The following is a 27,484-nucleotide window of genomic DNA, read 5'->3' on the forward strand; positions in this document are numbered from 1 at the left end:
GGAGCCTGCAGGCCTCGCTTGCATGATATTGAATGGTGGAATCCAGATACCTCACCTGGCCCTCCACCACCCCACACCTGCACCCACGCCTACACCCACACCTGCACCCACACCTGCACCCATGCCTGCACCTACACACGAACATACACCTGTACCCACACCTGCATCTACACCTGCACCCACACCTGCACCTACACCTGCACCTACACCTGCACCCACACCTGCACCCACGCCTGCACCCATGCCTGCACCTACACCTGCACCCACACCTGTACCCACACCTGCACCTATGCCTGCACCCACACCTGCATCTACACCTGCACCCACACCTGCACCCACACCTGCACCTACGCCTGCACCCACACCTGCACCCACGCCTGCACCCACTCCTGCACCCACACCTGCACCCACACCTGCACCCACGCCTGCACCCATGCCTGCACCTACACCTGCACCCACGCCTGCACCTACACCTGTACCCACACCTGCACCTATGCCTGCACCCACGCCTGCATCCACGCCTGCACCCACACCTGCATCCACGCCTGCACCTACACCTGCACCCATGCCTGCGCCCACGCCTGCACCTACACCTGCACCCATGCCTGCGCCCACGCCTGCACCTACACCTGCACCCATGCCTGCATCCACGCCTGCACCTACACCTGCACCCACGCCTGCATCCACGCCTGCACCTACACCGGCACCTACACCCGCACCCATGCCTGCACCCATGCCTGCACCTACACATGAACATACACCTGTACCCACACCTGCACCTACACCTGCACCCATGCCTGCACACATACCTGCATCCACACCTGCACACACCTGCACCCACGCCTGCACCCACGCCTGCACCTACACCTGCACCCACACCTGCACCCACAGCTGCACCTACACCTGTACCCACACCTGCACCTATGCCTGCACCCATGCCTGCACCTACACCTGCACCCACACCTGCATCCACGCCTGCACCCACACCTGCATCCATGCCTGCACCTACACCTGCACCCACGCCTGCACCCATGCCTGCACCTACACCTGCACCCACACCTGCATCCACACCTGCACCTACACCTGCACCCACGCCTGCATCCATGCCTGCACCTACACCGGCACCTACACCCGCACCCATGCCTGCACCCACACCTGCACCTACACCTGCACCTACACCTGCACCCACGCCTGCACCCATGCCTGCACCTACACATGAACATACACCTGTACCCACACCTGCACCTACACCTGCACCCATGCCTGCACACATACCTGCATCCACACCTGCACACACCTGCACCCACACTTGCACACACACCTGCACACACACCTGTACCCATGACTACACACAAACCTGTACCCACGCCTGCATCTACACCTGAACCCACACCTGCACCCATGCCTGAACACACACCTGTACCCACACCTGCACCCACGCCTGTACCTACACCTGAACACACCTGCACCCATACCTGCACTCATGCCTATATCTACACCTGAACACACCTGCACCCACACCTGCACCCATGCCTGCACCTACACCTGAACACACCTGCACCCACACCTGCACCCATGCCTGTACCTACACCTGCACACACCTGCACCCACACCTGCACCCATGCCTGCACCTACACCTGAACACACCTGTACCCACACGTGCACCCACACCTGCACCCATGCCTGCACCAACCCTGCACCCACACCTGCACACAAGCCTATGCCCACACTTGCACACAAACCTGTACCCACACCTGCACACATCCCTGCATCCACACCTGCACACACACCTGCACGCACACCTGCACCCATACCTGCACCCACACATGCACACAAACCTGTACCCACACACCTGCACACACAACTGTACCCACACCTGCACCCACACCTACACCCACACCTGCACCCATACGTGCACAGTATCTGCTCAGCAGCCATTTGCCCGTGCTTTGCCAGAGGGGGCATCACCAACATCTTGAGGCTGAGACTCTAGGTTCCCCTTGGTGACAGTGTGGGGGGGTGGGGAGGCCACAGGGAGGGATGGCTCAGCCAAGGCAGTTGCCCTGCTTCCCACATAGGCTGTGAGAACTGCAGGGAAGGGTGGTTCTCAGTTTCCACATGTAAATCCACATCCAAGACTACTGGGCGGTGGTGGACATGAAGGGTCAGAATTGACGTGACCAAGACAAAGCTGGGACCAGCCCAGAATAGGTAGGGCTGGGGAGGAGGAGGGGGAGAGTTGGGGTTTCCAGGCTTGATCAGACCCCCAGCTCCCAACTGGACACTGCCCAAAAGACTCAAGCCACAGTCAAGAACTTATGTGATACAGCCACGTGTTGCTTAATGACAGGAATAATGCCGTTCTGAGAAAGGCATCATTAGGCAATTTTGTCATGTGATCACAGAGTGAACTTACACAAATCTAGGTGGTAAAGCCTACTGCACACCTCAGTTATGCTGTATAGCCTGTTGCTCCTAGGCCTCACACCCGTACAGCATGAGACTGTACTGAACACTGCAGGCAACTGTAACGCAATGGTATTTGCGAATCTGAACATATCTAAACATAGAAAAGGTACAGTAAAATACGGTATTGTAATCGTATAGGACCATCATCATATGTGTGGTCTGTTGTTGACTGGAAGTCACTATGCAGCACGTGGCTACGTTAATATAACTGACCAGTTTCCCTCCCTCTCACACGCAAGCACAGGCATCAGCTCACGCTTCTCAGGGGCCCTCCCACTAAATGACCTCCAGAGAGCCTGGCCCACCCCGCTCTCACTCCCCGCTCTCACTCCCCGCTCTCACTCCCCTCCTGGGTTCCTTCCTGGGCTCCTCAGATCAGTGGCAGGTGTGTCTGCCCCACGGCTGGGCACATGTATGGGACTGACCTGCATCCTCTCCTGTGGGTGAGACTCCCTCACTGGGGCACCTGATCTGCAGGACCTGTGCTGTCACTGGGCTGGTGTCACCACCCACTCTATGAAGCTACCTTCTCTCCCCAGGTACCTGGGAGGAGCCAAGAGCCCGGTCTTCACCTGTGGTCAGCAGCCCCCATCAGGGCCCACTAGTCGTGTGAACACCATGGGCCAAGGGTCCCAGGGGTAGCTGGAGCCCTGGATGGCTCAGAGTCAGGCAGAAGGGAAGAGCTGGTGTGGGAAAAAAGGGGAGATTTGGGGAAGAAAGAAAGCAAAGGAGAGAGAGAAGCCAAGTCAATGCCTGCATTTGCACTGCAGGACAATACAGAGAGAATAAGACACTGGCCCTGCTCACAGATATTTTGCCCTCTGGAGGGAGGACGGTGTGGGCATACACACCCACAAGACACAATGGAACACGGGGCTGATGAGGCAGAGGACGGCAGATTAGGTGGGGGCTTCAGAATCAGAGGCACCCTGAGATCCTGGCTCCACCACCGAGTGTGTGGTCCCGGGCACCCTGAGATCCTGGCTCCACCACCGAGTGTGTGGTCCCGGGTACCCTGAGATCCTGGCTCCACCACCGAGTGTGTGGTCCCGGGCACCCTGAGATCCTGGCTCCACCACCGAGTGTGTGGTCCCGGGCACCCTGAGATCCTGGCTCCACCACCGAGTGTGTGGTCCCGGGCACCCTGAGATCCTGGCTCCACCACCGAGTGTGTGGTCCCGGGCACCCTGAGATCCTGGCTCCACCACCGAGTGTGTGGTCCCGGGCACCCTGAGATCCTGGCTCCACCACCGAGTGTGTGGTCCCGGGCACCCTGAGATCCTGGCTCCACCACCGAGTGTGTGGTCCCGGGTACCCTGAGATCCTGGCTCCACCACCGAGTGTGTGGTCCCGGGTACCCTGAGATCCTGGCTCCACCACCGAGTGTGTGGTCCCGGGTACCCTGAGATCCTGGCTCCACCACCGAGTGTGTGGTCCCGGGCACCCTGAGATCCTGGCTCCACCACCGAGTGTGTGGTCCCGGGCACCCTGAGATCCTGGCTCCACCACCGAGTGTGTGGTCCCGGGCACCCTGAGATCCTGGCTCCACCACCGAGTGTGTGGTCCCGGGCACCCTGAGATCCTGGCTCCACCACCGAGTGTGTGGTCCCGGGCACCCTGAGATCCTGGCTCCACCACCGAGTGTGTGGTCCCGGGCACCCTGAGCGAGTCCTGTGACCACAATGATACAACAACTGACACGTGATGCTTCTTCCCACCAGGCACAGCCCTGGGACCTGCATGTACATGGAGCTGCTTAGTCCTGGGGCAGGTTCTATAATTATCCCCCATTTTACAGGAAGGAAACTGAGGCCATCAGTGGGAAGGCCAGCCAACCCAGCCCCTGAGCCCACACTGACCACCATTCAAGCCCACTCAGACAAGGCATGCGGGGGCAGCCGGGAATGCCTCCTGCCGAGGTTGCCTCCTGTGGACCTTCCCTGCTGCCCAGCTGCCAGGCTCACAGAGGACCATTGCGTAGCAGCCACTCTGCCTGAGTGTGCATTAGGCACTAGCCTACACCCTCTGCACATGTGACCTCATTCATTCTTCCCAACCACCCAGGGAGGGAGCCTCGCTAATTACACCCAGGGCCTGACCTCCACTGCATTAAGCCCTCAGCCTAGCGGCTGACATTCAGCGGATCCAGGTCCATGGCTCTATTTGTTCCTTGCCAAGTTCCAAAAGGACTGGGCAGCCGCCCCTTGGGCATCTGCCCTCCCCCTCTCCCTGCTGCCGGGCTCAGAGGGGAGGGGGATGTGGAAAAGACACACAGAGTGGAGGGGAGGTGAGGATCGGGGGCTGGCTGCTGCCAGCTAAGACTGGGGGGTGGCTCACAAGGACAGGACTGCCCCTGCTGTGCCAGCGCCCCTTCCTCACCTCCTGTCCCACATGTCCTCTCCACGATGTCTGTTCGTCCGCCTTCCCTGTACTGGTTCCCTTTCTCCTCCAGGTTCCGTCCTGCTCCAGGTCAGGCTTCACCAAGCCTGTTCCCTGAGCCATCAGCTCCCAATTTATTTTTAAAATCATGAAATCTTTTCATCACCTAAATCTTCTGGTTGGGGGGAAACCAAGTGTTAGACACAGGAAAGATCTGAGCTCCTCCAGGTGAGGTGAGAGGGGCCTGGAGGCCTGACCCTCAGCCATCGACTGCCCCACAAGACATGCCTTGAGATGCTCTTCACCACCCCCAGGCCCGAGTTTGCAACCAGCCAACTTATTTCTGACCCTCCACAGAAGAAGGCCCTATGGGGTCCCAAACCCACCCCTACCTCCCATGCCTCACAAACTTCCTGAAAGGGAGTCCTTCTGAACATCTAACTTCGAGCCTTCCTGATGCTGGAAAATGCTTGTTTTCCTTGTGAACTTGTTCTCGTCAGAGCCTCCTGGGAAGTCTCCACAATCTTTAGAAAATCCATTTCTCAAGTTTTGCTTGCCAACTTTTAATTTAAAAAACATAACAGGGTGACAACCACAATGACACACACATTACCAAAAAAAATTAAGACAAACTGCCGAGCAGAGCCGACTCCATGCAGTGATAGGACGCGAGACCCTGCACGCTCTGGCAGTGGCCCAGACACCGGGCGCTCCTCCTCTGCAGCTCCTGGGCGCTGGGAGGGCCTGGTGCATCTTTTCACCCTCACGCCAATTTGCATACCATTACCCAAGAAGCCCTGCGCCTGAATTTCTCTTTTGCAAATTCCCACCCGTTTCGTGTCATAAATAAGATAGGAGACAGAAAACTAATACAGCCGAGTGATGCATTATTCATGCCGCGTCACACTTGTATGATAGATTTACAACAGCTAATACATGCAAACTAAGTTTAGGCACTAAACATGAAAATTAAGGGTGGGGGAGGCGGCTGGGGTGGGGGGTGGGGGGTGGGCAGCGGAAATCAGGGGCTGTTGGTGTCCAGGAGCCCAAAGAAGTTTCTTCTCTGTCCTGCTTAGGGACAAAAAGCATGAGTGCCGGTATGAGAGGCCAGTGCAGAGGTATCGGCAGGAGGCGTCAGACGCAGAGCAGATTGCTGACAGCACGCACTTCACGAAGCACCTTTATGCTCCGAAGCTGGTTAAAACCAAGCCTCGGTCAGCTGCTCTGCAACGCCCCCACCACACTTGGGGAAACATCACAGACAGAGCCCATCTCCCTAAGGGGCTTCTGGCCTTAACCACCCTTTACTGAGCACCTGCTCTGCGTCAGGCCTGGCCTTGGGCCACCAGGATAGGATGGTGACAATGGGAGCCAGCCAGGCCCAGTCCCACCCTACTCAGCTTCAGTCTGGTTAATCCCATAACCGGCCCCAGGATGTCAGCATGTAGCTGTGGTGTGTGTTGGAGGTGAAATGGTCCAGACAGGCTTCTCCAAGGATGGGAAGTCCGGGTCTAATGGGGGAGGGGCTGCCTCAGTTAACCCCACCACAGCCCCGCAAGGCAGGAACCGGGCCTGGGGTCCAAATGCTGACGCCACTCGCCCTGAGTTCCAGCACTTTCCAGGCAGGACCCAGGCCTGTGCTTCTAGCAACTGCACCAGGGAGGCTGCAAATCTGCTTGGGGGAAGGGGGTTGCCATAGAAACACCGCAAGGCTGGTGCGGGGGCAGGTCCAGGCAGGGTTCTCACCCTTGAGTGACACTGTTGTCCATCTGTCCCTGGCTGCCATCCAGGCAGGAACTATCCCTACTGGCCACAGACCCTCCGAACAAGCCCCTTCTGCAAATTCCTCCCTCCCCTCTCTTGGGAGGGGCCTCCCTGCCCTACTTCCTTGAAGGCACAGTTCTTCCCAGGACACTTCCCTAACTGCCCCAGCGCAGAAAGAATGCCTAACCCCCCGAATCTCACCTTCTTGCAGAGTCCTGCGAGGGCCCTGCGATCGCCCTGCACGGGCGGCTCCGCCGTGGAGGAGGAAGGTGCTGGCACACTCACCCCTAACTGGCTGAGAGGCTGCGCCGTGCCTGGCCCTGGGACTCACTGGTTAACAAGGCAGTGAGGCGCCGTTTCCATGGTGCTTACATCCCAGTGGTGCAGACGGACAACTGCACTCAAGGAGATAACTGCAGAAAGTGAACAACACTCTGAAGGCAATAAAGCCGGGTGATGTGCTGAGACCATGAAGGTGTAGGGATGACTCGGCTGGAGCAGTCAGGGTGGCTTCACTGAGGAGACGGCAGTTAAGCTGAGACCCAAGCTAAAGAAGAGCCACACAGGAGGGGAACGGTGCTCCAGGCAGAGGGAACAACAGAGGTGAAGGCCTGGTGGTAGGAAGGAGCTTGGCCTGGTGGGAAGGGGCCAGCATGGCTGCAGACTGCAAGCCAAAGGGCCTGGATTCTAGTCCACATCCCCATCTATTAAATGGGCCTAGCGGGTCACTCCTCAGCGTTGTGGAGATCCAATAGCATAATGTGTATTCACAGCCCAGCCGGGTCCCCAACGCCCCACGCTGTCACTACTGTTGTCCTCCCACAAGCCAGGGTGGCAGAGACCCCAGCCCACACCTTGTCAGGGAGCAGCGTCGCAGGGCACTGGCCCTCCATGCAGCCGAGCACACCCCGTGTGCCGCAGGCCTGCTATCAGCCTGTTCCCAATAAGTTTTTTTAAATTAAGATGCAACAATCATCCCACAGCCAGCTTCCCCCTCCAGCGATCGGTTAAAATGAACTCCAGACGACTGGATTAGACTTTGAAGGCGGTGCAATCTAGATCATGAACGCGGAGGACACGGTGTTGATACGGGCCCCGGTGAGCGACATTACTATTTAACAGGCCTCGCTTCTGCCTCTGCTGGGATCAAGGAGCTGAACAAGCAGTTGGTGGGCAAGCGTAAAACCCAGAGACAGACCGCGGGTGCCAGCTCTGCAGGGGATGGTGGCACGAAACAGGTCAAGGCGGCCCAGCAGGGACCAGCCGGACAAGGTGCAGAGTCCAGGCCATGTGGGCCTCAGGGAGGCAGTCTTCAGCTCAGGGGCCCCACCCCTGGAGGCCTTCTGGCCACTCGTGGGCTGCTCTGGCCTGGGCGTGGCTCGCGGTGCTCTCTTCTGGCCAGAACATCACTTCCCCTCTTCCTTCATAGTCACACACCAACTCACCCGCATAGCCGAGCTCGGGGATCCTGACCTCCAGACAATTGTCTCCTGCTCCTTTCCTGCCTCCAGCTGGGTCTGGCACCCCTCTCGCCTCCTCTGGGATCCCGCCTCCCCTGGGCTTTCCCTGTCCCTGGTCTCATAACACTGGGCGGAAGCTGACAGTCCCAGCTCTGTCTCTGCACACTGGACTCCGAGCTCCTGGACTGCTGAGCCCACCTTGCTCATTTCTGTGCCTCCAGCACCTCACACAGAGAGCCTGGAATCGGGAGCCCCTGCTAGGTGCCAGTGATCCAGGCACTGTGGAAACAAAGATGAACACAACACAGTCCTCGGCCCGGAAGGCGTGCTCATGGAAACAAGAGGAGCTCCCGGGAGTTACATCTGACGCAGACAGAAAGCTTCGGGGGCCCAGGCAGCCCAAAGGAAACTGAGCCTTCTGCCTACCAAGGTGGGTGGGTTAAGCACAGGGGTTAAGACTCAGAATGCCTGTGTTCAAATCCCAACCCTGCCTCTTCTAGCTGTGTGACCTTGGGCAAGTTACTTAACCTCTCTGTGCCTCCGTTTCCTCATCTGTAAAGTGGGAATAATCGTATTCATCTCAAAGCATGATTTGAGGATTAAATGAGATCCTACAGGTAAAGTGCAAAACTCATTTCTGGTCCAAAGGAATCGCTCAATAAACATTGGTTTGGATTACTTCCTGAGGGAGGGAGGAATCAGAAAAAGCCCCTTAGAGGTAACACAGTCCTAGATTAAGCCCCTGTGTTTTCACATTTGGTCCTGGGCCATGCTAGCCACACCCTCAGCCAAAGCACATGCCTGGGTCTCCTGGCTTGGAGCATTGAACAGCTCCAAGAATCTCAAACCCCACAGGGGGTTTTCTCAAGCCTGGGGCAGATTCTGCCACATGGCTGCCAGCAAGGAATGCCCTTCCTCTGAAGACAGGCGTTCTGCTGCAGACATCGCACGCAAGGCATAACCGACAGATGCTGAGCCCTAGGCACACATATGAGACCACAGCCAGTGAGAGAGCAGCAGCAGCCCCGGCTCCAGGCGGCTCCCCCAGGCCTGGCTGGCCATGTAGTGGCCACTTTGGTGAGCATGGAGCCGGGCAGCCCAGAAGCAGGTCAAGCAGTCGTTAGCAGCAACCAGACGGAGCCATCTCCAGATCTCCAGCGCCACGGTGGGGCCGGCTTCACCTGTATTCCAAGCAGCAGGAGCATGGCTTTATTAAATATGCATAGCAATCACCTTGTTACTGTGCCGAATGGTTGTATGTACTGAAGGCAAGCTGCCCGCACCGTGCAGCGAACAGAAACTTTTCCGTCTCCCTGGCTGCACACGGGGGCGTGTGCTCCCTCTGGCCCTTGCTGCAGAGGCTCCCTGGCCACCCCTTCCTCCATCTCGCCTCCCTCCAGCCAGCAGCCCTCCTGATGCGCCTCGAGGTGTGCAAAGCAGGTGAAAGGCCATGTTGATCCCCTTCTTTACAGCAGCTGGTCCAGAACTAATCTTAAATCATCACAGCCTCATGCTGCAGCCTGGTGGCCACTGGGGCCCCTGGGATGGTTGCGCCAGAGCTGAGTTCTGTGGGCTGGGAGTTGACTGCACTACGGCTGGCAAGGGGCAAAAACAGGTGAGAGCCAGGCAGGGCCTGACCCGGGCCCCTGTCCTTCCCTTCGCCATCCGTCCCATGCTCCTGGACGGCTGTCGGCAGGAGGAAGGCTGTCTTCCAGTGAGGCGAGAGGATGGCAGACCTGCAGTGTGGGATCAATGCCCCACACCCACTGACAACACCGACCCTGGGAGCAGCTTGATTTTCCAAATAAACGACATATACAGCAACACGGATTTAAGATAGGTAAATTATTACAATGACAGCAAGTAACGTTCATCCAGCCCTCGCCACATGCCAAGACTGTGTGAAACGGCCCTCTCACTTCAATGTTCTCGGTTTGTCCTCCTGCTAACTCCCCACTGGTACTGTTATCATTCCATTTTACAGATGAAGTAACTGAGGCCCAGGAAGGCTCCATGACTTATCCAAGGTTGCATAGCTTGGCAGGGGCACAGCTACGGTCCCGTCTGAAGCAGCCTGCTCTCCAACTGCACACCTCCAAGGGGGTAGGGTGCCAGCTGCCTGGAGTTGGAAGTGGCCAGGACACGGGCAAGGGCTGCTGTCTTCAATGATGCCTCCCCAGTTCTACCCCCTCCTGAAGTCTCAAGTGCTCCTGAGCTGCCAGAAGAGCCTGGGAGGAGCCCCACAGGCCCAACTCATAGAGGCAGCTCTGTGCCCTGGGGCCGTGCCACTCACACCTCCCCTGCCAGCAGCCAGCAGCCACTTCTCTGCTCTCGCAGGCCCCTGCCTATAGTTTCTGGCTTCCCCTCCCTCCAGACCCCTTCATTAAAAGATTCTTCCTTGGAAACCCCTCTCAGTTCACCCTGCCTCCTGTTTCCTGAGCTGCCTCCTACCTGGTGTGTCCCAATTCTCCTACTGGCAGCACTGAGAATGTCCTCTGGCCAACAGGAGGCTGAGGGCCTGCACCCTCCCATCCCATTCTCTCTCTGTTCTTGGCTTCCTCCTGTCTCAGGCCCCATTCCCCTCATATTGAGAACAGGGGCTGGGTCTCCCTCATCAGACTAGAGGCCCTCAAAGGGCAGGCTGTGCCTCCTCCATTAGACTGGAGGCCCTCCAAGGGCAGGCTTTGTCTCTCTCCACAGACTGAAGACCCCGCCTCCAAAGACAGGCTGTGTCTTCCACATCAGACTGAAGGTTGCCCCAAGGGCTGGGTCTCCCCCAGCAGATTGGAGACCCCCAGACGAGCAGGCTGGGCTTCCTTTCCTCCTCACACTACTGCCCTGAATGGGCGCCCAGCACACTAGGCCTACAGGCCGAGCACCTGCCCATCAGTATTCTCCTGGGCTGAGTCAGACCCTGTGCTAGGGGGTGTGCAGGAGACCGCTTGCAGAGCAGTCAGATCTGCTGTGAGGACAGTGCTCAGACACTTGGGGGCTGCTAGGAGAGGCAGGCCAAGGGGTCAGACATGTCCTCCTTCTTCCTGGCTTGAGACCCAGATGGGTCAGGGGACCCGAAAGGGCCTGGGAAAGCTAGTGCCCCTCGCTTACCTTCCTCTCAGAAGGCCGAGGAAGTGCAAGGCCCTTGGAGGAAAGAGATGGGGTTGGGTGGGCTGGGGTGATAGCAGGGAAGCCCCCAGCGTGAATCAGAGGCTGGGAAGGGAGTCTGCAGCTGCAGTTGCTCCAGCTGTTCTTGGGAGAGAAAGGGGACTGAGGAACCAGGAACGCTAAGGCAGGAGTTTCCCTCCTGTTGGTGTCTCACTGTCCCTTGGCCCAGCCCAGTAGCACCAGTGAGGTCAGAGGTCCTCAGTGCCAGGTCCTGGCATAAGTCCAGGACATGAGGTTGGAGCTCATGCCGCCCATGAAGGGTGCCCAGCCCAAGAGTCACCATCAGCCCCTAGGCCCCTGCTCCTCAGAGGAGCAAAAGCTCACCCGCTGGTCCTGCACATGGCACTGCCTCTCCCTCCTGTCTAAGGAGCTGGGCTGGGTAACTCCACCTCCCCTTCCCAGCACCCAGGAAGAGCAGCTGATCAGTTATCTCCTGGGCTGGCACTGGCCAGGTACCATGGCTTCCAAGCATCATCTCACTCCATGAGAGATGGTTAATTTTATGTGTCAACTTGACTGGGCCACGAGGAGCCCAGATATTTGGTTAAACGTGGCTCTGGGTGTGACTGTGAGGGTGTCTCCGGATAAGATTAGCATCTGAATGGTAGGCTTAGTCATGCACACAGCCCTCCCAGTGTGGGTGGGTCTCACCCAATCTGCTGAAGCCTGAATGGAAAAGGCTGGGAGGGGAGAATTCGCTCCCTGCCTGACTACCTTCCACTGGTTCTTTCCTGCCTTCAGAATCGCACTGAAGCATCAGCTCTTTTGGGGTCTCAGGTCTGCCAGCTTTTGAACTGGAAGGCACACCACCAGCTCACAGGTTCCCAGGCCTCTGTAGTCACACTAAACTATGCCTGCAGCTCGCCTGGGTCTCCAGCTTGCTGTCCACAGATGCTGGAGCTTCACAGCCTCCACCGCCCCATGAGCTGACTCTTTATAATAAATCTCTTCCTATATACGTGTGTATACATATACACGCACATACACACACTTACATACATCCCATTGGTTCTGTTCCTCTGGACAACCCTGACTGATACAGTAAGGAAAAGGATTCCAGGAACGGGACACTTATTCCCATTACAGACTGGAAGCCTCGTGCTCCCACGGGGGCCAGCACAGAGGAGCCCAGATTTAAGTGGCAGAACTGAAAGACAGTCTGGTTGGTCTGGCTCCAACAACAGCACCTCTGTGCTGCTACAACACCAGAAAAGCAAGCCAGGGAAAGGGGTGGGCCGCATCCCCCGGACTCAGCCCCCAGTCTCAGAGCTCATCCATAAGGCCCCGTGCCTCAGTTTCCCCCTTTGTCAAATGAGAGTTGTGTCATCTGGAGCCCAGCCCTGATCATCTGTGCTCTTAAGATCCCAGCACTCCACTTAGTGTTTCTGCCAGGCTGTTGAGCAGCTGATTTACAGCTGCATGAGACAGAACTAGGCAGGCGAATGAAGACCGCCCCTCATGAGGAAGCGCCGTGGGAGGGCTCCACTCCAGGCCAGGTGGAGACTCATTGTAATCGATAATCCAAACAAATCAAACATCACCAAAATACCTCTTGGGGAACCATGCTGAGTCTCCCGCCCAGGATGGACTACAGGTGTGGTGAGGTGAGCGGGCAGTGCTATTGGTCAGAGACAGGCATGGGCCTAGGCTGAGCCAGGGACGAGCCCCCCAGACCAGTCCCTCATCCTGGGGGCCAAGGCATGGACAGTGCTGGAACCAGGGCAAGGCAGGACCCAGGCAGCCTCTCCCTCCATGTGGTTTGAAGAGCCCAGCGGATGGCTGCATCCACCCTGGCCACACCCTCAGTATTGCCCGGGCTCTGTGGGTACAAGTCCTGGGTACCAGTCCAAGGACAGGGACCCCAATCCCACTTCCACAGGCAGCAACCGACACAACTCAGGATCCAGGCCACAGCGCAGTGCGGCTGGGCGCTTTCTGCTCTTGGTAGCCTTGGCGATGTGTGGCAGAGGAAGAGGTCAGGCCCAATAGGTACCTTGGGCCCCCTCTGCTTCCAGACAAACTCTGCCCAATCGATCCCTGGGACGCCACTGGGAGCTGAAAGCGGTGCCGGGGTGGACATAAGAAAAGGTCAGCAGAAGGGAGGCAGGCCTTCAGGGCCACAAGCCAAAGGACAGTGCAGTACCTGAGGCTGCAGGGTGGTAGCTTCCAGGACAGTGACCCGGGGCCCACAGCTGGCCCACACGGCATCCTCCAGGCTCAACAGGGTGCGGACAGGCCCAGGCCCCACAGTCAGGCACACAGGAGGGCTCTCCAGGTCCCACAGGACACCTCCTGCAGGGAGAGAGGGGAGGCAGGTCAGGGGCCAGGAGCATCAAGCAGGTCCCCTGGGAAAGCAGGCCAGCAGCAGGGGGCTCAGCGGGGCCCCCCACACCCTCTCCCCGCTCTCCAGGGCCTTTCTCTCTCCATCAGCTGGGTGGTGGCTGTCCCCATCTGCCTCCGACTCCCACTATTCATGTCCCACACCCAGCCACCCCTACTCTCAGATTCGTCCCTTCCTTCCTCCCTCCATTCTCTTTCCCCCTTCCCTTCCCTGCCTCTCTCTCTCTTTCCCTCTCTCCCATTCATTCATTCTGCGCACACGTAGTAAGCACCTACTCCACGCCAGGCCATGCACTGGGCGCTGGGAAGACAGAAAAGAATCAGACACAGACCCCGCCCTCAAGGAAGCCCCACTGGTCAGAGCAACCAACAGGTTAATCAACAGTTATCACATGACACGCCAAGCACAAATGAGCAGGCGTGCACAAGGGCCTTGAGAACTGCTGAGATGGAAGGAACTAACTCTGCACCGGGGGAAATCCAGGGAGGCTTCTCAGAAGAGGCAGCATGATATGGTGGAAAGTGTCCTGGACCCGGAATCGGGAGACTTGGAGTCTGGCCCTGGTTCTGCTACTACTAACTTGCTAAGGACCTTGAGCACATCTCTACCCTTCATGAGGCCTCAGTTTCACCATCTGTAAAATGGGGTGGGGAGCTGACAAGATTGTCTCTGAGGACTTTTCTGATGCTGTAGCTTATCTAGACTGAATCTTGATTTCTCATGAATCTTCTGGCCGACTCCAGGGCACTTCTGTTCAAATTTACCAAGATCTTTCTCCTCCAGAAACACCACTGCTGCCAAGTGAGGTGGAGGGTGGTTTGTTTTTTTTTTTGTTTTTTTTTCTTTGAGACAGAGTCTCGCTCTGTCTCCCAGGCTGGATTGCAGTGGCACAATCTTGGCTCACTGCAACCTCTGCCTTCCTGGGTTCCAGCGATTCTCTTGCCTCAGCCTCCGAAGTAGCTGAGATTATAGGCGCCTGCCACCACACCTGGTTAATTTTTTGTATTTTTTAGTAGAGACAGGGTTTTGCCATGTTGGCCAGGCTGGTCTCAAACTCCTGACCTCAAGTGATCCACCCGCCTCAGCCTCCCGAAGTTCTGGGATTACAGGCGTGAGCCACCGTGCCTGATCCAGAGGATGTTCTGAGAGGCAATGAATCCCCAGTCTGCCATCCCTGAAAACCAAACAGACCTAGGAGCCTGGCCCAAGCAAGGTCCTCCCCTCCCCCGGGATGCTCAGCGCACCCAAGAACCATTTTCTCCGGCATCCAAACGGCACGCGCCAAGATTGTTTCTTCTTAGAAGTCACACCTGATACCACACAGAACCCCGGTGGCTGCCCTGTCTTGTCAGGGTGCCAGGTGGGAAACGGGGTTGAAGAGGAAGCTGGGGCCCAGCCTGGAGCAGCCTGGGCCATGGCACGCTCTGGAGAGACAGGCAGCCATGCCGGGGGACTGGGAGGCAGGACACAGCTAGCTGTGAGCTTGTCAGTGCCCTGCTTTACCACCTGCCCTCCACTGGGTCCCTGGTAACAGTACAGAGCAGCCCATCACAGGCAGACCCTTCCCCTCTGAGCCAGCTGCTTGATGGCACGATGGGGCACAGCTGTCTCCAAAGCTGGAAGGGCCCCAGGGTACGTGATGGACGCCACTGCTGGGGTGTGGTCACTAGAGCCAAACTAGACTCCCACCCCCTCCCCGTCCTTCCCTACCATACCCTGTCCTATCCCATGCTCTGCCTGGCCCAGTTTTCCCTCCCTCCCCACCTCTTTCCCATCTATAAAACAGGTTCCCCTTCTGCCCTTATGCCCTACTTAAAATGGGCAGACTCCAAGCTCCACTAAGAAGCAGGGGAACAGGGACTCCCCTCGACCTCCAGGCACACAGAGCGCTGTGCCCAGCCATCCAGCGTGAGCACAAGGGAAGCAGGCAGAGCAGGGCAGTCCTCGGCCTCAGAACTTCTGTGTGAACTTGGACAGGGGGCTTTGCCTCTCTGGACCTCAGTTTCCCTTATCTGCACACTGGGCATGATCACCACACCTGCCCTTCTCCGGATGTTGCAGGGAGTCAATACAATATGCAAGAATATTTATCTGGGCACACAGTCAGGGGCCTTGACAGCAGTTGTTACGTAGCATTCTGTATCCGCACACCAGGCCCTCCTTCCTTGAATTATTTCCTTAACTCCCAACAAGCCTGTGTGGTAGATACTATTATTATCCCTGTTCATAATGGAGACAACCGAGACACAGCGAGTTTAAATAACTACCCCAATTCACTCAGCTACAAAGGAGTCTGTGTCCGTGGCTCTTACTGTTTGATGCCATTTGCCACAACACAACAGTGTGTGGAAGCAAGTGCTGACTTCACTTAACCAATGTGACAGCGGCGACCCATGGAGCTAAGACCTTGCACAAAGACACCCAAGGGGTGACAGGCCAGATGGGTTTTGAACTTGGCTGTCTGACTCTGGGCCTGGCCTGCTTCTCCAACCCCACTGCCCTCTCAGGTTTCTGAAGGCCTCTGCAGCTGGGCCTGGTGTCCAGGAGGGGCGAGTGACCCAAAGGCGGCCAGGCCTCCGCCAGGGACGCTGGCCCACAGCAGGATGCTGGAGCCAAGAAAATGCAAGGCTTTGAGCGCCCCCCAGTGGCCAGAGTTGAGTAGTGTTCGTGGCTGGAAGCTGGAGTCTAATTAGGCTGCTATGGCTGAGATGGGGGCTGGGACCCCTCCCAGGGAAAAAGCAGCTAGGGATGCTGAGAAAACACCCCCCCCGAAACTGGAAAGTGGGGCTCTATCCAACAGTGATAGCCACCGGAGCCCTTGCATCCACTCCCCTGGAACAGAGCCTCGCTGTGGCAGCCTAGGGTAGGAGCTAGGGTCTAAAACCCTAAGGACTGCATGAATCCCATTCCTGCATTTGCTGGGAGTCTCCAGAAATCCTCTAAGAAGTCGACTCCAGGGCAGAATGATGAACTGTGATCAAATTTAATAATGCTAATACTGTTAGATCAAAAAACTCATAAAGGCCGGGTACGGTGGCTCACACCTGTAATCCCAACACTTTGGGAGGCCGGGGCAGGCGGATCACCTGAGGTTGGGAGTTCGAGACCAGCCTGGCCAACATGGTAAAACCCCTTCTCTACTAAAAATACAAAAATTAGCTGGGTGTGGTGGTGTGCGCCTGTAATCCCAGCTACTCAGGAGGCTGAGGCAGGAGAATCACTTGAACCCGGGAGGCCGAGGCTGCAGTGGAGCGCCACTGCACTCCAGCCTGGGTGACAGAGTGAGACTCTGTCTCAAAAAAAAGCTCATAAGGGACACTGGACAAGAGTCCCTGAGTAGAGGGCCCATGGCGGAATCCTGAACAAGAGACTTCCCCTTGCTGGGACTCCATTTTCCTATCTGCACCATAACAAAACTTTGTCCTCTGAGATTATTTCCAGCTCTCACACACCATGATTCTGAGATCATAAACCCAATTGCTGTGAGCTCTGGTGAGAGCCATCCCTGCCTGATGGGAGCCCCGCCCTTTCCACCCCCTCCTCCCCTTACCCTCCAGTGGCTGTGGGGAAGCACGCACATGTTCTGGAAAACAGACCCACATGCACAAGCCTGCCCCTGTGTGACAGCCCATTCATCTGGGCCCGGCACCAGCTCTTGTGGCCAGCGCAAGGGAGATGAAGGCCCTGTCTCAGCAAAGGCAGCTTCAGGAGGCTGGCATCCCTCCTCCCCCAGCCCACAGCGGAGAAAGCCCCTGGATCTCCCTCAGGGGTCAAGATTGGGCTGGAGCCAGAAAGCAGGTCCCAGAGTGAAAGCCATCACAGCTGAGAGAGGCCCAAAGGGCAGCCCCTGCCTGGTGACAGTAAATAGCGACTATGATGATGATGACTGTGATAAAGGGACACGTGGGAGGTGCCAATCCTCCAGGCTGTGTCGTGGCGCTCGTGGGAATTGCCGTGTCTACCCTTCACAACCATTCTATGCAGTGAGGCTGTCCACACCCCCATTTCACAGGTGAGGAAACTGAGGATTAGAGGGGCAAAGCAAAGGCCCAAGCTCTCACAGTGGGGACTCAATCCCGGCAGCCTGACACCCAACCCATCCCTTACCCATTACGCCATCTGCCTCCTCAAGGGGGGACCCCGAACCACAGCCCCAGCGCCCAACCAGGGATACTCCCGCATCCCCACCCAAGGCCTGGCAATGCCCCTGTGCTTTCTCAGAGGCAGGGGAGAACCCGGGTAGCACGCAAGCAAAGACAGTGGCCAGCTGGCTCAGCTCCGGGCCCCAGCACCCTGCTGCATGCCTGACACCTCAGGGGCACTGGCTTGTTGAGCAAATGAAGGATGAATGAATGAATGAGAACGAGCAGATGCTCCTGAGGGCAGCAGAGTGACTGCCATGGCCACATTGCTCTTGGCCTCAGTTGCCCCATCTCTCAGCTGCAGGTGGGACTCTGAGGCTGCTCCAGCTCTGCCAGTCCATTCCTCCATGTGGCCTGGTCACCCTGGAGTCTGGACAGTCAACTCTCAGCTGCTGGTTCTGTAGGTTCTGTCCTACAGACCTATATGTGTCTGGTCCTATCCTCCAATAAGCCAAAGCATGGCCAGGAATGCCAGTTTTAGCAGGAATGCCAGTCTTGGTCTCAGCCTAACCTGGCAGGACAGTGAACATGTCGCTTCAAACACCAGCAAATATTTCATGGAGTACCTGCTTCTAGATGAAGATGAGGGGTCTAGATTTTCACAATCCCTGGACCCTCCACACCACCAGGGCCACCACGGTCGGTTCTGAGGTTGATACAGAGCCTACAAGGTTGATACAGGTGCAGTTCCAAGCCCTGGCTCTGCTGCTGGGATGGGTGGGGGTATCTGAGGGGTATCCAAGGCCTCAGTGAATCTGGATGAGGGCCAAGCTGATGCCAGTCCCACAGCTGGTCACGGACCAGGTGGATGATTCAAGACCCGGCCGCATGTAATCCAGGTGGAAGGTGATGGGGGTGAATCCCATGCACCACATACCGTGTAGGAGGTCCTGAGAACACAGCTGCCTGCCTGGGCCACCTCTGAAAGATACCACCGGGTACAGGTAGAGATACCAGGTAAGGCAAGCCCCTTCTCAGGGGCCTCCTTGGCCACAGCCAAACTGGACACCCAGAGAGTAGGTTCACTGGGAGAGCGTGACCACCAAATTCACCTGCCCATGTGGCTGCCTTAGCCTCCCAGCCAGCCAACCTGCCTCCCCGCCTGTCTACCAGCCAGAGGGAGCCCAGTGCTCGGCCACCTCTAACATGCCTCTCTACTCCCTGACACACTGAGTCAAGTTGGAGGCCCTCGCAAACAGCTCTGTCTGCCCCCGGGTCATACCTAGTGCCACTTCCTCTTCCAGTTGTCCAGCAAAACGGCTTCCTCTCCGGGTTCCCCCACCAAATCAAGCATTCTCCTGCCTCCGGGCCTTTGTGTGTACTGTTCCCTCTGCCGAGAACACCATTCCCCCAACTCTCCACTTGCCTGGCTTCTTAAGATCTCAGCCTCAGGATCCCCCTCCTCAGGGAGGCCTTTGCGGCACACCCCACCCCACACTTGGGTAGTGAGGCTCTCACACAACACTCTTTCCTTTCTGTAGGAGCCCTCAGCACCACGTATAATCTTATACTTCTGCTTGTTTGCTAACCGATTCCCTCTCCCTCTATAGACTGTAAGCTCCATGAGAGCAGGCGGCCTGTCCATTTTGCTCACCACTGTGTCCATGGCATAGAGTACGTGCTCAGTAAGCATTTGGTGTACACGTTTGCAAGGTAGGAAAGCTGGTAGAACATCTCAGCCTTCAGGCCCCATGGCCTCCACTCTACCTGGACAAGCCAAAGCCCCCTCACGTCTGCAGAGAGCTCTAGCCTGGGAGGCAGGGTACTGGGTGCAGGTTCAGCTCAGTCAGGGGGCTCTGAACAGTCTGCTCCCATCCAGAAAATGAGGGCGTGGGGTTCAATGGTCCCAGTGGCTCTCTTGGTCCTGACTAACAGGCTCCAACCCCAGGCTAGAAGCCAATGGGTGGACCCCAAACCCCATGTTTTGCGGTGAACTGTGCCCCCTCATCTGTATGTTGAGGTCCCAGCCCCCAGTACCTCAGAATATGACCTCCTTGGAAAGTAAGGTCATTGGAGATGTAATTAGTTAAGATGAGTTCATACTGGAGAGGGACAGGTTCCTAATCTAATATGATTTGTGTCCTCATAAAAAAGTGAAATTTGCACACAGACAGAGCCAGGGAGAACACCATGTGGAGGCTGGAGTTCTGTTCCCACAGGCAAGGAACACCTGAAGCAGCTGGGAGTAAGGCCCTTCCCTAGTGCCTTCTGAGGGCACATGACCCATCCAAACACGGACCCCAGGCTTCCAGCCTCTAGGATATGCAACGCTACACGTCTGCCGTTTGTGGTCCTTGTCAGGGCAGCCTCACCTCCTTCCAACCCAGGTGCCCAAACTGGTGAATCGAGCAGTAAGAGGGAATGGGCCAAAGGCAACCCAAGCTGGGGACCAGAGCGCCAGGGCGGCACAGGCCGGGCTCACAGTGTTCCATGGGAGCCGGTCGGGAGTGGCCCCTCTAGAACTCCCCGTGAGTCTCCGCAGATCTGAGCCCACATTTACATTCACATGCACGCTCTGTCTGACGGTGAGAAGGGTTTTTTCCCTCCCTCTTCCCCCTTTAATTAAAAACTATAAATGCCTTATCAAAAGCTAATTAAAAAGACCAACACAGTGCCAAGTGGCAAAAAAAAAAAAAAAATTAGCTCAGTACAAATATCCGTTTATAACCCTGTAACAGGCTGTGATGATGCAGCAATCACAGCCTGGCTGGCAGAAAAGGCAGAGGAGAAGAGACGCTGCGGGCCCTTCAGGCTCCTCTGCCGCTTCTAGGGGACTGGGGGCTGGCTACACTCTCTACTCAGCCCCCTTCATCAAATCGGGGCTGAACAAGCCCAGAGGATGGGGACCACAGCACTCCACATGGCTGGGGAGAAGGTGCGTCTGGTCCCCGGTCAGCATCATCTCAGTAAAGCAAAGGAAATTCTCAAGGGGTGCATGAAAATTAAGATAACACACATGCATTAAGCACTTTACCCCTGTCCTGGAGCACAGCAGCCCAAACACGGTTAGCCCTGCCCTCCTGCCCTCCTGCCCTCCTGACATCGTAACCTGTGCTAGGGATGGCTCAATAAAACAACCCAGATGGAGATACTTGAATCCACTGAGCCCTGGGCCTGGCCCTGTGCTTTGTTCTCATGGAGTTGTCTAACCTTCCAGGACCCATGAGTGGTGGGCAGTGCCCTTATTCTCATGAAGAGTCCCAGGCACCAAAGAAGGGAGGCCACGCAGCAAGGGATACAGCTGTCATCGGGCAAAGCCTGAACGGGAAGCCAGGTCTCTCCGACCTGCGAGTACCTCTCTTATCCACTAGAGTCTCCTGCCAACAGCTTCCACTGCCCACATGGTAGTAAGCACCCTATTCCATCAGGTATTCACGTATGGGGGACCACCCATTGAACCCCAGTGGGGCTCAGGGATCTCCAAATGCCCTCAGCACTCAGATTTCCCAATTCATTCCTGCCCAGCCTCCTGTATCCTCTCTTGGTAGAGAACCTGGCACCCAGCTGCCATCCAGGGCTGCCCCCCTTCCCCCATTCCCCCCAGTCCTCACCGCTGGTCCGAGGGTAAGCAGCAAGGGTCCCATCCTGCAGGCCAGCGAGCAGGTAGAAGGGGCTGTGTCGCAGGCAGAGCACAGGCTGCAGACCTGGGCTCCTGCAGCTCGCCAGGCACTGAGTGCCAGTGTCCACACTGCCGTAGAGGAGGATGCTGCGGGGAGAGGTTGGAGAAGCGGTCCTGACACACTGAGCACTCCCACCCACTCACTGCTCCCATGCCCTCCTAGGGAGAGGGCCCAGGGAGCTGCTCCCTCTCAGCCACACCTGTCTGCTGTGTGGCCAGGCCATAGCTCCACCATGCGGGAGCTCACTTTTCCATGGTTTTCTGGGATGATATCCTCCCTGACCTCTGTCACGAAGAGGACTCAGGGAGGCTCCAGAGGCAGCACAGTAAAGGTGCTGAGAGAGCTATTTTCAGAGTCATGTGGACCTGAGTTCGAATCCAGACGTGCCACTTTCCAGTCTGACAGACCCTGGACTGCTAAGCCTCAGTTCTCTCTATAAAATGGGGCAATGATGCCTACTTCATCGCCATAAAAGGAACAAAGTACTGACACATGCTGCACAGATGGATCTTGCAGGCGTGATGCTAAGAGAAGCAGAGAGGAAAGGCCACATAGCATGAGTCCATTTACATGAAACATACATAGTGTGTGAGTCATTCACATGAAACATACATAGTGTGAGTCTATTCACATGAAACATACATAGTGTGAGTCTATTCATATGAAATGTACTAGTGTGCAAGTCATTCACATGAAACGTACATAGCATGTGAGTCGTTCATATGAAACGTACAGTGTGTCATTCACATGAAACATACATAGTGTGAGTCATTCACATGAAACATACATAGTGAGTCCATTCACATGAAACATACATAGTGAGTCCATTCACATGAAACATACCTAGTGAGTCGTTCACATGAAATGTACATAGCATGAGTCATTCACATGAAATGTACATCATGTGACAATCACATGAAACATATATAGTGTGAGTCCGTTCACATGAAATGTACCTAGTCATTCACATGAAATGTACATAGTGTGTGGCAATCACATGAAACATACATAGTGTGAGTCCATTCACATGAAACATACCTGGTGAGTCATTCACATGAAATGTACATAGCATGAGTCATTCACGTGAAATGTACATAGTGTGACAATCACATGAAACATACATAGTGTGAGTCCATTCACATGAAATGTACCTAGTCATTCACATGAAATGTACATAGTGTGTGGCAATCACATGAAACATACATAGTGTGAGTCCATTCACATGAAACATACCTAGTGAGTCATTCACACGAAATGTACATAGCGTAAGTCATTCACATGAAATGTACATAGTGTGTGACAATCACATGAAACATACATAGTGTGAGTCATTCACATAAAATGTACATAGCGTGTGAGTCACTCACATGAAACGTGCATAGTGTGAGTCCATTCACATGAAATGTACATAGTGTGTGAGTCATTCACATGAAATGTACATAGCGTGTGAGTCATTCACATGAAACGTGCATAGTGTGAGTCCATTCACATGAAATGTACCTAGTGAGTCATTCACATAAAATGTAATAGCATGTGAGTCACTCACATGAAACGTGCATAGTGTGAGTCCATTTACATGAAATGTACATAGTGTGTGAGTCATTCACATTAAACGTGCATAGTGTGAGTCCATTCACATGAAATGTACATAGCGTGTGAGTCATTCACATGAAACGTGCATAGCATGTGAGTCATTCACATGAAACGTGCATAGTGTGAGTCCATTCACATGAAATGTACATAGCGTGTGAGTCATTCACATGAAACGTGCATAGTGTGAGTCCATTCACATGAAATGTACCTAGTGAGTCATTCACATGAAATGTACATAGTGTGTGAGTCATTCACATGAAATGTACATAGTGTGTGAGTCATTCACATGAAACGTGCATAGCGTGAGTCCATTCACATGAAATGTACATAGCGTGTGAGTCATTCACATGAAATGTACATAGCGTGTGAGTCATTCACATGAAACGTGCATAGCGTGAGTCCATTCACATGAAATGTACATAGCGTGAGTCATTCACATGAAACGTGCATAGCGTGAGTCCATTCACATGAAATGTACATAGCGTGAGTCATTCACATGAAATGTACATAGCGTGTGAGTCATTCACATGAAATGTACATAGTGTGTGAGTCATTCACATGAAATGTACATAGTGTGTGTCATTCACATGAAACGTGCATAGTGTGAGTCCATTCACATGAAACGTGCATAGCATGTGAGTCATTCACATGAAACGTGCATAGCGTGAGTCCATTCACATGAAACGTACATAGCGTGTGAGTCATTCACATGAAACGTACATAGCGTGTGAGTCATTCACATGAAACGTACATAGCGTGTGAGTCATTCACATGAAACGTACATAGCGTGTGAGTCATTCACATGAAACGTGCATAGCGTGTGAGTCATTCACATGAAACGTGCATAGCGTGAGTCCATTCACATGAAACGTGCATAGCGTGAGTCATTCACATGAAACGTGCATAGCGTGAGTCCATTCACATGAAACGTGCATAGCGTGTGAGTCATTCACATGAAACGTGCATAGCGTGTGAGTCATTCACATGAAACGTGCATAGCGTGTGAGTCATTCACATGAAACGTGCATAGCGTGTGAGTCATTCACATGAAACGTGCATAGCGTGAGTCATTCACATGAAACGTGCATAGCGTGAGTCCATTCACATGAAACGTGCATAGCGTGTGAGTCATTCACATGAAACGTACATAGCGTGTGAGTCATTCACATGAAACGTGCATAGCGTGAGTCCATTCACATGAAATGTACGTGGAGTATGAGCCTATTACGTGAGTCCATTTATACAGTGTCCTGAGGAGACAGATCCATAGAGACAGAAAGTAGATTATTGGTTTCCGGGGTGGGGGTGGGAAGCAGGAGAATGGAGGGAGATTTAATGGGCATGTGGTTTCTTTAGGGAGTAAAAAGAAAGTCCTGTAAGGCCCCTCCTAGGTCCAGGCCTTTGCTGGGCACTTGGCTGTAGGCCAAGCCTGGACTGTGCGGAGCTTAGAGTGGCTCCCAGCTGGCCTCGGTAACCTTAGCTTTTGCTCCTCACTCCATTTCCTTGTGTGGGAAAGGGGAGGAAACGACCTCTGCGTTACAGAGGAGTGGCTATGAGGCTCGCCTCTGAGCAGCACACAGTAGGTGCTCAGGAAACATGCTCTCATCTCGTCTCCTGCTCTCTAGGAGTGGGTGGAGTGCACAGAGACGCAGGGAGGACAGGACACAGCAGTCCCAGGCCCTGGACTCCTCGGGGCACGGTCCACCTCAGATCTTCACTGATCCTCACTTTCACCTCCCAGTGCACAGGATGAACATTCCCTCTCCCTTTCCGCTACGGGAGGTGGTCTACCCATCCTGCACAGGCCACAGCTTGCCCTGAGCTTCCTTGCTTTGAGTCAGGGTTTTGCTGACTCACAAAGCCCCAGATGTCTTACAGAAGGCAGCCCCCTCTGCCAGTAGTAACCTCTTGACTTGGAAACACCCTGGAACCCTCACCCTGCCCAGCAAGGGGAATGGGGGCCACATATGGTGAACATTCAATGACAGCTAAGTGAACTGAAGGCCTCACGTGGCTGTGTCTCAGTGGGCTCTCACAGCAGCCCTGCATGGAGGGATTCTAGTCCCCACTTTACAGATGAGAAACTGAGGTTCAGAGAGGTTAAAAGAGTGCCCAGGACCCAGAGCAAGGAAGTGGGGAAGCTGAAATTCAAACCCAGGTCTGGCTGACAGCAGAGCCAGCATCCACCTCCACCAGCCATTCTGCCTGGGAGGAGCCAGGCAACTGCACTGCAGGCAGCTCCCGACACTTTGGCTCCCACACTGCGCAGCTCTGGTGCCCACCTTCCTGGAGACCAGGGGCAGAGAATGTTGGTGGGCAACAGACAGATCCGGAAGGCTACAGGGACAGCCCCCACCCACTGCCCAGCCCTGCAGAGGCTGCTCTCACCCCTCCTTCCGGACCCCTCACCTGCCATCCTGGAGCCCGAGGCAGATGGTTGGATGCACTGTGGCCGAGGGGTCAGCAGCTGTCGGGCTCTCGTCTCTGCTCTCTGCCTCCTCCTCCAGCTCCGGGATATACTCCATGCAGAGCACAGGGGCTGCCAGTGGGAAGGACTTGACGGTGCGAGGCGACGGCCGGTTCAAGGAAAAGATTTCCACCTGGCCCCCTGCGCCTTCCTGTCCGCCCCCGACCTGGGAGCAGAGACCCAGAGAGGCCATCAGGTGGGAACCACAGGAGGGAGCAGAGGAGGACCTCAGCCCCTGCTTTCCCAAGGACCCCATCCCTTGAGAGAAGCATCCCTTCTCCTGCCCACACACATCCTGCCGTCACAAAGGTCATTTATCCCCAGCTGCCATGGCAACAAATAAGCTTCAGGGCCCACAGGAAATCAGGTAAGGAGCTAAGGTGGTCTAAATACTCAGTCAGCTTTCTATTTCCTCCTCTGCAGGGTGCATTTCAACCAATATAAAGTAAACATCTACTCCATCCCTTTAAAATGCCCTTCTCTGTGTTGACCATTGTTTTACTTCTGTGTCTAGCATATGATAGATACATACTCAATATATTCTTGTTGGATGGATGGATAGATGGATGGATGGATGGATGGGTGGCCAGATGATAGATAGATGGAAGCATGCATAGGTGAATGAATTGATGGGTGGGTGGATGGATGGACAAATAAATGGATGGATTAAATGTATATTCTTGTTGGATGGATGGAAAGATGGATGGATGGATGGATGGATGGGTGGACAGATGATAGATAGATGGAAGCGTGCATAGGTGAATGAATTGATGGGTGGGTGGATGGATGGACAGATAAATAAATGGATGGATTAAATGTATATTCTTGTTGGATGGATAAATGGATAGGTAGGTGGGTGGGTGGATGAATAGATGGATAGGTGGGTGGATAGATGGACGGATGATGGATGGATGGATATACCATGTGCTAGATCATGGGAAATGATGAGGAACAAATCACTCTCAGAAGGGGAGCAGCAATGACAGGGCACAATTTGCAGCACAAGGAACATAGGTGGAGGGTACCTCACTTGAATCAAGGGAGGCTTTGCCAGGAAGCCCAAGGATAGAAAGGTGGGCTGGAATGTCTGCATGAGTAGGGCACTAGCCAGCCCTGCCTCCTGACTCCAGGGGTGAAGACCCTGAGACCCAGGCCCTCTGCACAGCTCCCCCTTTCACTTCCTTCTCAGCTCTGTCACCATTTGCAAAAGGCACACTCTTATTAGCTCCCTGGTTTTCTCTTGCCCCAGATGAGGTTGCACCTCCCAACTACAAATGCAGTGCCTGGCACCAGAGGTGCCCAGGAAGACCTTGCTGGATGAAGCTGTGTGAGATGAGGCAGGCAGCTGCTGTCTCCAGCACCCCCTCCCAGGTGCCACTCTCCCTACTCCTGTCCTGAGGCCAGAATGCCCAGCTGGGCAGGGGGGTGACTCACCCAGAGGTAGCCCTGTGGAAGGGAGGTGCTGACCGCTGAGAAACCCAGCAGGGGACAGTTGACAGGACTGTGGACCAGGGCCCCAAGCTGCAGAGACAGAGACGGTACATGTGAGGTTAGTCATCAAGGTGCCCAGATGCCAATATTTGGCAGATTCCTGGGCCCCATCCAACTCTCCCTGGATTAGAATCCCTGTGGGTGGGGGCCAGGAAAGCAACATGCTTCACAAGTGCCTGCTTCTCCAGGCAGTTCCTACACGCTCACATTTATTCTTCCTTTCCTAGAACCTTCCGGCTAGAAGAGGCCTGCAGGAGGCTCTGTATCAGCCCAGGGTCTCTGAAAGTGAGCAGCTTCCAGGTAAGGTTTCTTGAAAGCCACTAATGCCCATCCCTCCTTATTTTACAGACAGGGAAATGAGGGTCACAGACGGCAGGTGACTGCCCTAGACCACAGAGGAGGTGAGTGGCAGGGCTGGGCGGCTTGTGAGGGCCACGCACAGAAACCAGGGCTCAGCCTGTCGCCGCTATCACCAGTAACCACCTTCCGCCTGCTCCCCCCGAATCAGCTGCCCCAGACCCCGCGCTGGGTGGCCTTTCTCTGAGGCCTGTCTCCTGAGCTAGACCTGGCCAGTCCCTCTCTCTGGCCAGGACAGC

At 55.3% G+C, this 27,484-nt stretch overlaps 1 protein-coding gene across 11 annotated transcripts in view; it reads right to left on the bottom strand.

Annotated features, from left to right (window-relative positions):
* Positions 1–27,484, bottom strand: part of ARHGEF10L (Rho guanine nucleotide exchange factor 10 like) — a 163,124-nt gene that overhangs the window by 20,835 nt on the left and 114,805 nt on the right. For all 11 annotated transcript variants that reach the window (XM_054435867.2, XM_054435855.2, XM_054435883.2 and 8 more), the window contains 4 exons: positions 26,832–26,918; positions 25,340–25,563; positions 21,269–21,423; positions 13,378–13,526 (listed from right to left, as the gene is read on the bottom strand). In XM_054435867.2, the coding sequence (XP_054291842.1) occupies positions 13,378–13,526; positions 21,269–21,423; positions 25,340–25,563; positions 26,832–26,918 (615 nt within the window). The remainder of the gene's footprint in view (positions 1–13,377; positions 13,527–21,268; positions 21,424–25,339; positions 25,564–26,831; positions 26,919–27,484) is intronic.

The sequence above is a fragment of the Pongo pygmaeus genome, chromosome 1 (assembly GCF_028885625.2).
Source record: "Pongo pygmaeus isolate AG05252 chromosome 1, NHGRI_mPonPyg2-v2.0_pri, whole genome shotgun sequence".
Classification (NCBI taxonomy): Eukaryota; Metazoa; Chordata; class Mammalia; order Primates; family Hominidae; genus Pongo; species Pongo pygmaeus.